This window comes from Pieris napi, chromosome 10, assembly GCF_905475465.1.
Source record: "Pieris napi chromosome 10, ilPieNapi1.2, whole genome shotgun sequence".
In the NCBI taxonomy this organism is placed as follows: Eukaryota; Metazoa; Arthropoda; class Insecta; order Lepidoptera; family Pieridae; genus Pieris; species Pieris napi.
This window is the reverse complement of record NC_062243.1, coordinates 6,336,713-6,349,981: the sequence shown is the minus strand read 5'-3', so window position 1 is coordinate 6,349,981 and position 13,269 is coordinate 6,336,713. Positions and strand designations below refer to the sequence as shown.

The window sequence follows — 13,269 nt, the reverse complement described above, 5'->3', positions numbered from 1 at the left end:
TCACTGTCTGACAACTTACGTTCATACCGCGATGAAAAGAGATAGATATACTTATAAAGTTTAGTTCAGACGCTACAATTAGACTTCATTATTTTTTGTAAAAATAGCTACTCGACATGTGTATTTCTGATTCAGAGTTAAGAAATACCCTAGACCAGTCTAAAGTTTTTTTTTAATAAGCAAGTTATTATGGCTGCGTTTAATAGTATCATTGTTAACAGGGTGATCTCGGCGGCATAGACAGTAAATACGATGTTGCTATATCTACGTGTTGCGGGGCGTTGGACAATATTGTAGTAGATGTCGTAGATACTGCGCAAGAGTGCGTTGAGTTTTTAAAAAGAAATGATATTGGACGAGCAACTTTTATCGCTCTCGATAAACAGCAACATTTGAAACGATACTACGAGAAAAGGTGTAATTTGTGAGTATTTTTGTCACTATGTTTGGCCAATGCCCAGAAATTTATACCCTTAAATTTGACCCCAAACCATTTCAGATTATTTGTATGAAACCTACACAAATTGTTCTTTTTAATTCTGTTGTTGGCTTTAAAAATTCAGATTATATTAAATGTCATTTTACTTTTTGATAATGTCATCCATTTTCTAAAGGTGGGAACTGACCAAAGTTACGATGTGTAATGTAGCATTCGCATCGAGCGTGTAACGCATCGAGCATGTTACGCTGTGTTTTAAAATCGGCGTAACATGCTCGTCAAACGTCTGTGCTCCGCTTTCGCCGCCAGTGTTCACGAGATGGCTGACAGCAAGTACGCGTTGGTATCTATGATTCTACTTAATTATTGTTTCATCCAAATTAAGAAGAAGAAAAAACGTTACTGGACATTAAACTTATTTAAAAACAGAGGCGTATGTGGTGGTTTGTCATTGATAGCAACTTTGAAAAACCAAATGATTACTAGACAGTATAAAAACTTTGTACGCATGTCTCCGATCGATTTTGAAGAACTGATGAATTTATTTGCTCTGGATGAGCTGGGTTCCACAACACTTCCTCTTCTCTGTATTTTATAGAAAAATATATATTTTTCTTTGTCCCACTCCATGTTTGATTGATTGATTGATTGACGTGTAATTACTCGCTACGCGCGTGCGCTCGGGACGACTTTTGACAAAGAGCGTACTGACCGAACCGCGTAACACTCAAAGGATTCGCCAAAAAACCGACAGCCGGGTGGAGCACTCAAAGCGAGCAACGAGCCGCTCGTTGCTCGCTGGTTTCCCCGTAACACGACGTACTGACTGCACGAATGCTCGCTGTGTAACATTACATTACATGTTACATTACACCTCGTAACTTTGGTCAGTTCCCACCTTTAAGCAAACATTTCCTTTTGATAGAACCTTCCCTTAAAAATCGTATACCACGGCGACTTGAATTTTTTTTTTAATTTATTGCCCCTGAGGCCCTGATGTTCCTTTAACTGCGGTAATAGGTAGAAATCAATAGAAGCTAGATCCGGTAAATATGTTCCACCGATTCAAGCCCGCTTCTTGAGGGAAGAGGAGAAAGTAGGAGAATTGGCTACCCCTCGTACAATGCATGTTTAAATATTTCAGCCCAGAAAACGTTCCTCGCCTGTTCGATCTAGTTCAAGTGAGGGACGAGCGTGTGTTGCCGGCCTTTTATTATGCGTTACGGGATACGCTGGTCGCTAATGAATTGGAGCAAGCGTCCCGAATAGCATATGGAGCAACGAGATATCGTGTTGTAACGCTTAATGGAGATGTCATTGAGATTGCTGGTAATTTTTATCTGAGTTTTATGTTTCATTTTTTGATGTGAAACATCTATAGCCGCACGTAAAACAGATGTCTGGCGTGGCGACGCATGCCGTGGCGACGCCACGCTATATGATGGTATATATATATATACAGTCTATATGCAGTAGTGTGTACGGTGTGTGTATTTCGAAGTCACTGATTAAACGAATTAAGTAGTCACGATTTGAAATAAATTCGTAAATTTTTGTATTTGATGAAAATAAATGTTAATTCAATAAATACCTAGTCATCGTTATCTGGAAAAAAATCGTAATATTTTATTTTATCATTATGAAATATTTAGTTCCTATCACAATCTGTTCTTTTCTGCATATTACGTCTACAAAATAATGTCGATGTTTCACATCTGCCAGGCGTCTCGTGATAGCCTGAAAATATTATTTTTATATTGGTGAATGTTTTAATCGGTTCTACTATATTTTTATCCAATACAAACACCAAAGCACATAAATTCTTCTTTATAATGGCAGCGTAGATAATAAAGTTCACTAACCCTTTGTTTTATTTTACTATGGGTTTAAACTGTCAGGAGGCTCACCTGATTTAAGTGTTACCAATTAACAGAAGGCTCGCAAGTGCGTTGCCGGCCTTGTGAAGATTGTATTTCTTATTATTAGTCATGATAAATCGATTTTCAGGAACAATGTCCGGTGGTGGTAAATCCGTCTCCCGGGGAAGGATGTCCAGCTCAGTTCAGCAAGACACCAGTGAACAGGACCCTCGAGTTATTCAGCAGGCTGAAGAGAAGTTATCTCGGACTGAACAGAGGTAACTACTAATATATGGACTTGCTGAATAATTGTTCCTCTGTTTTATAGAAAATTGAGAAAACAAAATCACTTTGACACACATCAAATTTGTATGAAAAAGACAGTAGCTCATTCTTTGTCACGTGACCAATAAAATAATTAAATTACATTGACTTTTTAGAATTTGCGAGGAAAATTTCGGTATGCAAGAAATCACTCTAAGTATTTCTTAGCAAAATTATGACATAATTTATTCACTTTTAACGTGGCACAGACCACAGACTAAATCTACAATAATGACTTAACATTATACCACAGACTAATTAAACATACATTATTATGGCTAAGTTTACTATCTTTACTCATTTTCTATCTTTTCTTTATAATATATTATAAATAAAATGTATGCAGTTCACTTATTCTACAAATTCGAATTGCTTTATTTTCCTCTGATCCTCGAAATAAATATATTTAGTAACTATTATAATTATGCTTTAGCTAATCATCTCAACTTGACTCATAAAAAACCCAATGGAGTCACAACCTTTCAGATTTCCGTATCTGTTTCGTGACCATTTCTTTCCTGTAAGAGTCAAGTAGGTATTGAGCCTTCAGTGCACTGACACACGCCGTCGACTTTTTGGGTGTTAGGCATTCCTCACGATGTTTTCCTTCACCGTACTAGCGTCTGCAATATGCGTAAACAGAAAGTCAATTGGTGCACAGCCGGAGTTCGAACCTACGTCCTCCGGGATGAGAGTCGCACGTCGAAGACAAACGCCAACACTGCTCTTTATCATGACGCATACCCTATGTTTTTGTATAAGTTTTAACTTAAAGTAAAAATATGAATGTTCTGTTAAGTAACTTTGGTCTCAAGTTCCCTTGTTACTAATAAAAATGATTTAGGTTATCAGAAATACGAAGTGAACAAGCGACCTTGGAAGAGAAATTGTCGTCACTTCAGGGAGGTGTTCAAGAGGGGAAGAGGTTGTTGCATAAACTAGAAATTGAGTTGAACAGTTTGAAGGAACAAGTTCCCAACTTACAGGTATTTCATTGATTTGTCATAACAAATACTTAAAACACGCAGTTAAAATTTGTCATAGAAACTTTTAATAGTTATTTTGCGTAATTAAATACGATAACTCATTATACTTTTATTTAGGTTTTATGAGTGCTATACATGGTGTTTCATTGTTTTTTCGAGTATTTTTATCGTGTTAAGTATAATTCGCCTTAAAATAAATATATAGATTGCTATTCACGTTTTTCCTTATCACGTGATAATAATGAATGAATGTTCAAGTTTCGATTAATTATTTACAATGTCGTACCTTATATTCATAGACTTTAATTTTCTTAGTAAGTTTTTTCGCATAAGATAAAATATTAAAATACAGACCATAATAGTAGTAGTAGTAGTATAGACATGTTCGAAAACGAGCCCCAATCTAACATAGGATATTTCACAGTATTATTGGGAGTTATCTGTATAAAACTTGGCTTTAAAAAGCGATATGGAGTAAAATATTAATTTATCAAACAATTTATACATAAAGTATTGATTTTAAATAGTTGTTTGTGAATAATGTCTGCCTGTCTAATCCTAATACTTTTTTGGAGTTTAGTTTTGTCACACTGATTTTAATCGAAATATATAAGAATGATAATTGACACAACAACTTGACTTTGGTTACATGTTTACAAGCTTGGTACGTACGAACAGTTGCGAGTATTTGTGAGGTTTCTTAAATTTATGAATGTGTAATTTGAAAATTATACTTAACTACATATTACTATAGTCATTAAAAAATAATCATAAATATTATATACAAAAACTAAAATAAATATTTTATTCTATATATAGAAGATAGTATTGAATATTGTTCAAACATTTTCAGAAACAAGTTCAACAACAAGAGAGAAAGGTGAACTCTTGTAAAGTAGATGAAGCACAAAAGTCAATACTGGAAGATAAAGTTCAAAAAGCTGAAGATAAACTTAACAAGGCTAAGAACGATGCTGGAGAGGTAAAATCATCTTGTATAATTTTGTATAGTTAGAAAGTGTATTTGCAATATATGTGTTATATATATTGTGGTCTGCATAATGGCCAGCGCTGTGAAACACGTCTGCTCCACAGCATAATGCTGAGCCAGGGCCAGTTACAATCCCAACACACACACAATACACACTTATAATGTACCTTATTCTCTAAAAAAATGTTATTTTTCTTTTTTGAAGTGAAACTACTTTATCGGGGTTGGACACTTTTGTTAAACTTTATCTAATTTAACGAATTTCTATAAGTTGCATATAGTAGATCATTTTTCGAAAAATAAGATCATAAAGAAGTTTCACTTCTTACGTGTGTACACGCACAATTTTTTTATTATTATTTTGTGTGTGTGTGTAGCAAAAGCCTTAATATCCTAAATATAATACAATTTTATATTAAATCTCGCCTGAAATTTCTATATAAATTAAATATTGTATTCTGAATAATGGTATATCCAAATGTTTTGGATCAAAGATATCTTCCATCCGACATGCGAAAAGTAGTTCGCGCTTTTTACTGAATGAATTATTTTTGATAGGGTCTGTATATTTCTTCTGATAGGTGGAAAAAGAAGTACACGGGATAGACGCTCAGATAGCGACAGTGGCTGGGAACAAAGTGAAGGAGTTGCAGAAAGTAGTTGAGGATCTTGGAAAGAAGATCGATAAAGTCAACGCAGAGATCGCTAAGCTACGGGTGGGAATCAACACTAGTGTACGGTGAGTTTTGCAAAATACATCAACTGGGAACAAATCGCTTTATATAGAATCGATATGCGAAGCAGATTTATTGTATGATTATTCTTTAACACAAGTAAAAGCTCAGTCAAGTGGAGGAGCTTGATATCAGATGAGTTCAGTGTTTAATTTTTTTTTTTGTAGCATTTCTCTTCTGCCTCATAATTAGCTACTTATATATATTATGAGTCATAATTTATGACTATTAATTTTAGATTTTAGTTTATTTCTAATGTTACATATAATTTTATGTCTTTTCGTTAATTATTTATGCACTTCTTAAATAATAATAGTAAATAAATTAATAAATAAGCACAACTTAAGCGACACTTTAAATGTGTGTAAAAAAAAATCTGTTAATATATTTTTTAAATGTAAGTAGTGAAACAATTTCGAAGTAAAATCTTAGAATTTAGCGGGATATAGCTTTATTTTTTCTCATAGTTCATTTATGTATATTGTGTTTTGGTAATTATAATAATTATTAAATAAAAAATAAACCTTATAATAATAGGTTGAATGACAGTAGTGTATAAATATGTCTAAGATAATAAAATAAAAAATGTTTTGAAAATAACAAACATTACGGATTCCCACATAATATCTATTACTACGCTTATCTGTTTAATACGTTTTTTTTTGGATATGTAAAACTGGCTTAGGCATGTGGTAACATAAAAGTAAAAAAAAAAAATTACATTTAACTTCCAACTTTATTGACATTCGTTGTTGACATAGAGTTTACTTTTTTTCAGAAATGCAAAGAAATCCAAAGATAAGATAACACAAATGGAGACAGATTTGAAGGAGACGGAAGAAAATTTGGAGAGTCTTAAAAATCAGAAGAAACAACTCACCTTGGATGTATCAGAACTGCAAAAGGAATTTGAAGAGGTAATAGAATAAAAATTAATGAAATCCTCTAATTAATTACATTTTTTTCTGAATTACAGTCAAAATCTGTTCTAACGACATCGAAGGGACTACTCATATTTGGTCGTAAAAACCGATAGTCGTAATAGCCGATGACGTTGTTATTAAGAACCTAATACAATAGAATTCAGCCGGGACCTTTGATTTTGGTCAATATAACCGGTATGTTGTACTAAACGATGTCGTCGTTAACGGGTTTGACTGTATAATGTATGTGTATTCATCGATTTAGGTTTAAACTATGAAGTCCACTTTTGTTAATGTATTGTTTAAAGGTTTCAAAATGTAATGAATTTTTAATAATTAATAAAACTTATTATCGCATTGGTTACTGTGTTAGTAGCCTTCAATTTTATTCTGGGTGGTATTTACTCAAACTAAAATTTGATAATTATTTAGATTAACATGTATTTTAATGTGTAACGTTAACGTATAATGTATACGTTGTATGATATTTATCTTTATCTCTCTAATTATAAGTAAATATTTAAAGAATCACGTGACATGCTCTAAGAAGTTTCAGGGAATGGACTTAAACATAAACATATTTTAATACAAGTTAGTATATCTTCTATAATTATATATCAAAATGAATCGCTGTTCATTTGTTTCTTTAAAACTCGAGAATAACCGTGTGGCTAATTATAATGTCTTCAGAAATTCGTGTTCTATAGCTGTAGTATGAGATTCGATCTCTTTGTTCCATTAAAAAAAGTCACCGAGTCATATGAGGTGCCAAAAACACAGACACAGTGCACGATCATAACAACTCTCAGATACACTCTCAAATACATGCGCATTCACACCCAATCACACACTCACACATTCACTAATACTTAATGTTTGTCTGAAATTATTTAAAAAAAACTGTTTTAAACATGAACCAAGTACCACTGACTAATTCTTATCTAGAAAAAAATAACAAGCATACGCTTGAAATTACAGAACTGACGGAATTATCAAAATTTTTCCATGATGGTAATGGTTCAAACGTGTTTTACAGTTAGGTGAGAGAATAACGGAGGGTACAAGCGAATTTGCCGGACTACGCAAGGACATAGTGAAGTTGCAGGAAAAGGAGAATAAACTGAAAAGCGAAAGGCTCGAAGCGAACAACGCAGTTAGTAAAATGGAGAAGTCTATACAGGACTGTACCAGTAAGACTCCACAGTGGGACAGAGAGGTGAGATATCCAGTAGTACTCTTATCTTTTTCCATATTTTACCATCTTATGACTTGTTGGCCGAGTGGTCCAGCTTGTGACCCTGAAAAACTGCAAATCCTGGCTGTGCATCAATGGATTATGGATATAATAGTGTTTTTATTTAATTGTCAATTATTTATCTCCTATACCACTACTCAAATCTATTATTGTCATGTCCAGGAATTCTATATTATTGTCTATATGTGTGTATTTGTATGTTTAAACTAATTTCCAGCAATTTTATTGACATTTCCCCGATACTTTTAAATTATCTTATTGCTTTCTTATCAAAATATTACGTACACATCGACGTTCGTCGTTCAACAACTGAGCTTTATTGAAGGCAGTGTTTGCAGCACCACCATGTGGAACCATCCACTGAAAGATTCCCGAACCAATTCGATTTGGGCTCCAAATTTTTTTTAAAGCTGGCAACGCTCTCGCGAGTTTTCTGGCATTGAGTGTCCATTAAACTTAAAATCTAAATATATATAAATATAATATAAATCTAAAAGGACTTAAAATCTAAAGATTATATCAGCCGTTTAAAAATAGCAATAATGTTGGATACATACCCTATCTTTCTGTCCTATGTTAACTATTATATATAAGTAAAATAACAATTATAGTATTGTTAAAAAATATTTGATGGCAGAGAAAACCAGCTTATATTCTTGTTTGTTTGTGTCAAAACAGTATGTATTCTTTTTCATTTCTGCAATATTAGTAACAAATAAAAGTGTAATATAAAACGGTTTTCGATATGTGTATTGAATAGTTTGATAATTTTCAGTTAAAATCGCTGAAACTAGAAGATCCAGGTATAGAAATTCCGGGTATAACACGCCCCACTCCATTGGTGACGCACGCAAGTGAAGAGCTAGAGGAATGTTCAGTGGATGAATTGAGAAACCGGCTGACAGCTCAAAAAGCTAGAATTGGAGATAATAAACCCAATTTACAGGCGATTCAGGTGAATATACTTATTCTCTTCAGATTCGATTATAGTTTATTGTAGGAAAATAGTACTAGAATAAATAATCTTTTAATTTCTGAAGTATTTCCGAATCAATTCGACGTAGGATTTCAATAAAAGAGCGTTCCAATCCTTAAAAGGAATGGCATTCTGGCAATGTGATGAAAAATTCCAAAGTTTGTTTAGACACTGGAGTGATATGGGGGAGCGTTCAAGTATTACGTAACGCAATTTTTGGAGATTATTGACCCCCCCCCCATGTAACTCGCCGTAACGTTTTTCAGTACTCAAGTACAGTACTGTACCCAAGTATACTGAAACGTTTCGTGACCACCTAGTGACTCTTTAGTTACTATAATGTGGTATAAGTCGAAAAAAATATTAACAATAACGCGTAATTTAATCCCCGCCCCGCATCGTAACGTTTTACAAAAGGACCCCACCCTGCCAAAATACGTTACGTAATACTTGAACGCTCCCTGGGGCCTAAGGGTGAGATTCAGAATGCAGATATAATGCCAAACTCAAAACGTGTCAAAACATGTGGGGTTTTGACATAAGGAAGTCATAGCTCGTGCCAATCTCACCTTAAGGCTCGACTCTAAATTTGACTCCCATTATCCCGTTTAGTCCATCAAAATTGCACCTTAAGTATAAACAGGTTTTATAGAAAAACATGAGCAGTGATATTTTAAACTAAAAAATAGATGCAGTTCTCTTACGAATAGTATTCAACCAATACATTTCGAAAGCATTATTATTTATGGTTACTTGGTTCGTTCATAAAATAATGAAACAAACGCTAATTTGTGTCTTATATAAAGTAAAGGATCACGTCCTGTCTTTAAAAGGGAACAAGTATTATAAAAAATATTTTTTTAGGATTTCAGAGCGAAAGAAGAATTATATTTAAAGAGAGCAGCAGAATTGGATGAGATCACAACAAAGAGGAATGAGATGAGGAATTTGTGTGATCAATTGCGTAAAAAGAGGACTACTGACTTCTTGAGTGGTAAGCTGGAACATTATTTTTAGAATACAAGCAAGTAGAGACATTAGGGGCCTCATAGCCTAGCGGTCTTATTAAGTGGCAGCTAGATGAGGGGTACCAGGTTCGATTCCCGGTTCGCGGGCAAGTTTTAATTTAATTTAAATTTGTTCTCGGCCTTTGGGAGCGTTGTGCGGTACCGGGCGAGTGCTTAAACCGTACAAGGAGGACTCGGTCGTATTTCTAAAGACAAGCGCGAATTATAAAAAATCCTATACTTGACGCTGGCTAATGCACAAATCGTGCCAGAGCCATAAAAAAAAATAAGTAGAGACATCAGGTGATTGGTGAATGAATTTTAAATAGCTGTTTAATCGGTTCTAGATGTAAATTTTAAGATTCTAGGCTACAACTTTTTAGATTTTCTGCATTTGCTAGATTTTATGATTTTTATCGTGAGAAATGATTCTTTATAACTACTTGAAGATGCTTATTAGTGGATCAAGAAACCATAAACTATATAAGATTCCACTAATGTTCTTATAGCTACTGTATTTGTATAGAATTTATGTACTTATTCGCTTATCAGTATTCCTACAGCTACTTATTATATACAATAACATATACATATTAATTACATTATACACAAAAGCCAAAAACGGAATACACATTTTAACATAAATCCACAGTTAACAATTATTACCTACATAATATAGAAAAGAAAATATATTTTATAAATTTTAAGATGCATTGATCATTATAATACAAGAAGAAGAACGAAGAATTAACCTTAAATTGAATTCTCAACTACCATTCTACTATCTTATCTACATTCTACAGTTTCTATTTTACATTTCGCAAGCTCGGCAGCATTTATAAATACATTTATGTTGATTATTATCATTTAAATTAAGCAAAAACTCAACTTTAAATTATCCAAAACTAGTAAAGGCTATTGAAAAGAAGCCACGTCTAAAATGTCAGTAGAAGTAGAGTGCGTCTTCCTCCCTTAGAATTACTAAATATTTTTTCAGGTTTCAACACAATAACAACAAAGTTAAAGGAAATGTATCAAATGATAACTTTGGGAGGAGATGCTGAGCTGGAACTCGTTGACTCACTCGATCCTTTTACTGAAGGAATTATTTTCAGGTAATGCATTCCAAAACCGCCTTCGTGATTCTGTTGTTGTGAACAGTATTTCCGTGTAATCAAATATTTAAATAGAAATTCAATCATTTATTCATATACATAGGTAACACAATGTAGTGTAAATTAACGTCAAAAACAAAATATATATATGAAATGCTTCTAATTCTAAATTTACTGCCAGTTTTCAAATCAGTAGTAGAACGGAAGAGAAGAACTGGCAATAAACTCTCCGCCACTCTTTTTAATTTTATTTATTTTTAATATTCATCATATTTGTATGGAGCTGCTACCATTACACCATGTTCCACATGACATCTTAAGTAATCAATAGTTAATTAATAATAATAAAATAAATGAAAAACAAAGATTTGTCCTCAATCAGCAGGAGGCATGGTGAAATAGGAGCACGCACTTACATTCTCGTGGGAACAACACGCAAACACATATGCTATATAATATATGATAACTAACATCACTGCATACACGTATTCAAGTACGACCAGTCACCACAAGTAGAATCGGGACACGAGTATGACGCATGGCCAGCCATCGGCCCCCTCGCCATATTTTAGGGAGAGAGATATATAATATATTCTATCCTATATACATATATATTAATCCACTAAATAATGAGAGAAATAGAGTCATGTTACCAATATTTAGATGTTTATTTTCAGTGTGCGACCCCCAAACAAATCGTGGAAGAATATTTCAAATCTCTCCGGAGGTGAGAAGACGTTATCATCATTGGCTTTGGTCTTCGCCCTTCATTACTACAAACCAACACCGCTTTATGTCATGGACGAAATAGACGCAGCCTTGGACTTTAAGAATATCTCAATCGTGGCTAATTATATTAAGGTATAAACGTGCAACCGATTTGAGGTTGAGCTTTTTCTCAGGGCGTTAGAGATGTGGTGATCTTTAGTTGGTTGAGAATGGACTCATTGGTTCTTTTTGCAGTCATTGGTATTGGCAACATATCCTCTCTCTCTTGGCATCTCTCGAATGCCTGTATCTTTATATTATCTAATTGACCATACAAAAATATGGAAAATAACAAAGTTCTGAAGGCAGCTTTTAAATAAAAAAACTTTTTTCTAAGATTTTTTTATTTAAAAGCTGTTTTTTTATCTAAAGAGCAGAGGGCCTAGTGGCTTCAGCGTGCGACTGTCATCCCTGAGGTCGTGGGATCGATTCCCGGCTGTGTACCAATGGACTTTCATTCTATGTGCGCATTTAACATTTGCTCGAACGGTAAAGGAAAACATCGTGAGGAAACCGACATGTCTTAGACCCAAAAAGTCGATGGCGTGTCCAGGCACTGGAGGCTGATCACCTGCTTGCCTATTCGATTTAAAAATGATCATGTAACAGATTCAGAAATCTGAGGCCTAGACCTAGAGGGTGTAGCGCCACTGATTTATTTTTATTTTAAAGTCGCGATGCATATTTGAGTGATAGATAGCATCATAGCGAAGATACGTTTAACAAATACCTAAAATTAAATATTTAGATTTTTTCAAAAGACATACAAATTCGCCACAAATACATTTATTTCAAAATAATGTATCTATACCATTATCTTACACTTATAAATATATGACTTGAATTATTTATACTTTCTGCTTAGTTTAATATGAAATATTTTCAGGAACGAACTAAGAACGCCCAGTTCATCATAATCTCGCTCCGGTACAATATGTTTGAAGCTTGCAATCGTCTGGTTGGGATCTACAAAACTCAAGATTGCACTAAATCTGTCACAATCGAGAATAGAGTACCTGGAGAAGATGATTTCGATCATCTAATAAATAGTTAAGGCTTATGTGTAAACTTTATTTCTATGCATTGTAAATACATTTGAACTGCTACAATAAATATATATTGAAATTTGTATTTTTTTTAATAATCCGTTTCGTAGGACCATCATTATAGAATGCTCTTTATAAATTCTTATAACTATATGCAGTATTTATTTGAATAAAAATTGCATTCTAAAATTATCACGAGCGTATGTTATATCAAACGCGGGTAAAACTGCTGGGCAGATATAGTTTTATAGCTGGTCCTATTAAAGCACTTAAGTGATTTCAAATAAATTTGTTTTGGAAATTTTCGATCGAGCCGAAATATCTAAAAAAAGTTTTTGAGAAAAGGTGCATATGTCTTCATAAACGCTCTCGAGGTACGAACAAAGTAAAATTAGAGCCTATATCTAGCGAGTAGGTTGTTAAGTACATTATATTGAGAAGGGCTAACTTGTCTGGCCGTAACAAGCATGAGGAGGCTTACAGGAAAGCTCGGCTATCGGATCCTGGGTATTTTCTGGTCTTCCTACTTCTCGCATACCATAACTGAACCAATGCGACCAAACACGTAAATATTTAAAAGCCGACGAGTGTCAAAATAATCAGGAACAAATAAAAATGGATACTATAGTTGGTTATGTATCGATGAACCAGTAAAATTAAATATGATTTAAGCCGAGCCTCCCGGAATGTGTGTAATTCTGAGGCGATCATATTATCATACCGAACCTATTTGTTAATCATTTTAAGCTACAGTCTCCTTTAGGGCCATCTTTTGCATGTTTCTATGCTGGGTCGGTCAGACACGGTGATCGGCCAATACTGCAAGTATTCGGTTCTCAAATGAAT

General features: G+C 33.8%; 1 protein-coding gene across 1 annotated transcript in view; it reads left to right on the top strand.

Annotated features, from left to right (window-relative positions):
* Positions 1–12,504, top strand: part of LOC125052874 (structural maintenance of chromosomes protein 4) — a 33,695-nt gene extending 21,191 nt beyond the window's left edge. Inside the window, exons 12-24 of the mRNA XM_047653923.1 lie at positions 222–424; positions 1,584–1,768; positions 2,447–2,576; positions 3,467–3,608; positions 4,462–4,590; positions 5,181–5,338; positions 6,112–6,250; positions 7,293–7,472; positions 8,287–8,466; positions 9,352–9,481; positions 10,492–10,609; positions 11,287–11,470; positions 12,264–12,504. Coding sequence (XP_047509879.1) covers positions 222–424; positions 1,584–1,768; positions 2,447–2,576; positions 3,467–3,608; positions 4,462–4,590; positions 5,181–5,338; positions 6,112–6,250; positions 7,293–7,472; positions 8,287–8,466; positions 9,352–9,481; positions 10,492–10,609; positions 11,287–11,470; positions 12,264–12,431 — 2,046 coding nt within the window. The 3' untranslated portion in view covers positions 12,432–12,504. The remainder of the gene's footprint in view (positions 1–221; positions 425–1,583; positions 1,769–2,446; positions 2,577–3,466; positions 3,609–4,461; positions 4,591–5,180; positions 5,339–6,111; positions 6,251–7,292; positions 7,473–8,286; positions 8,467–9,351; positions 9,482–10,491; positions 10,610–11,286; positions 11,471–12,263) is intronic.
* Positions 12,505–13,269: the final 765 nt, after the last annotated feature.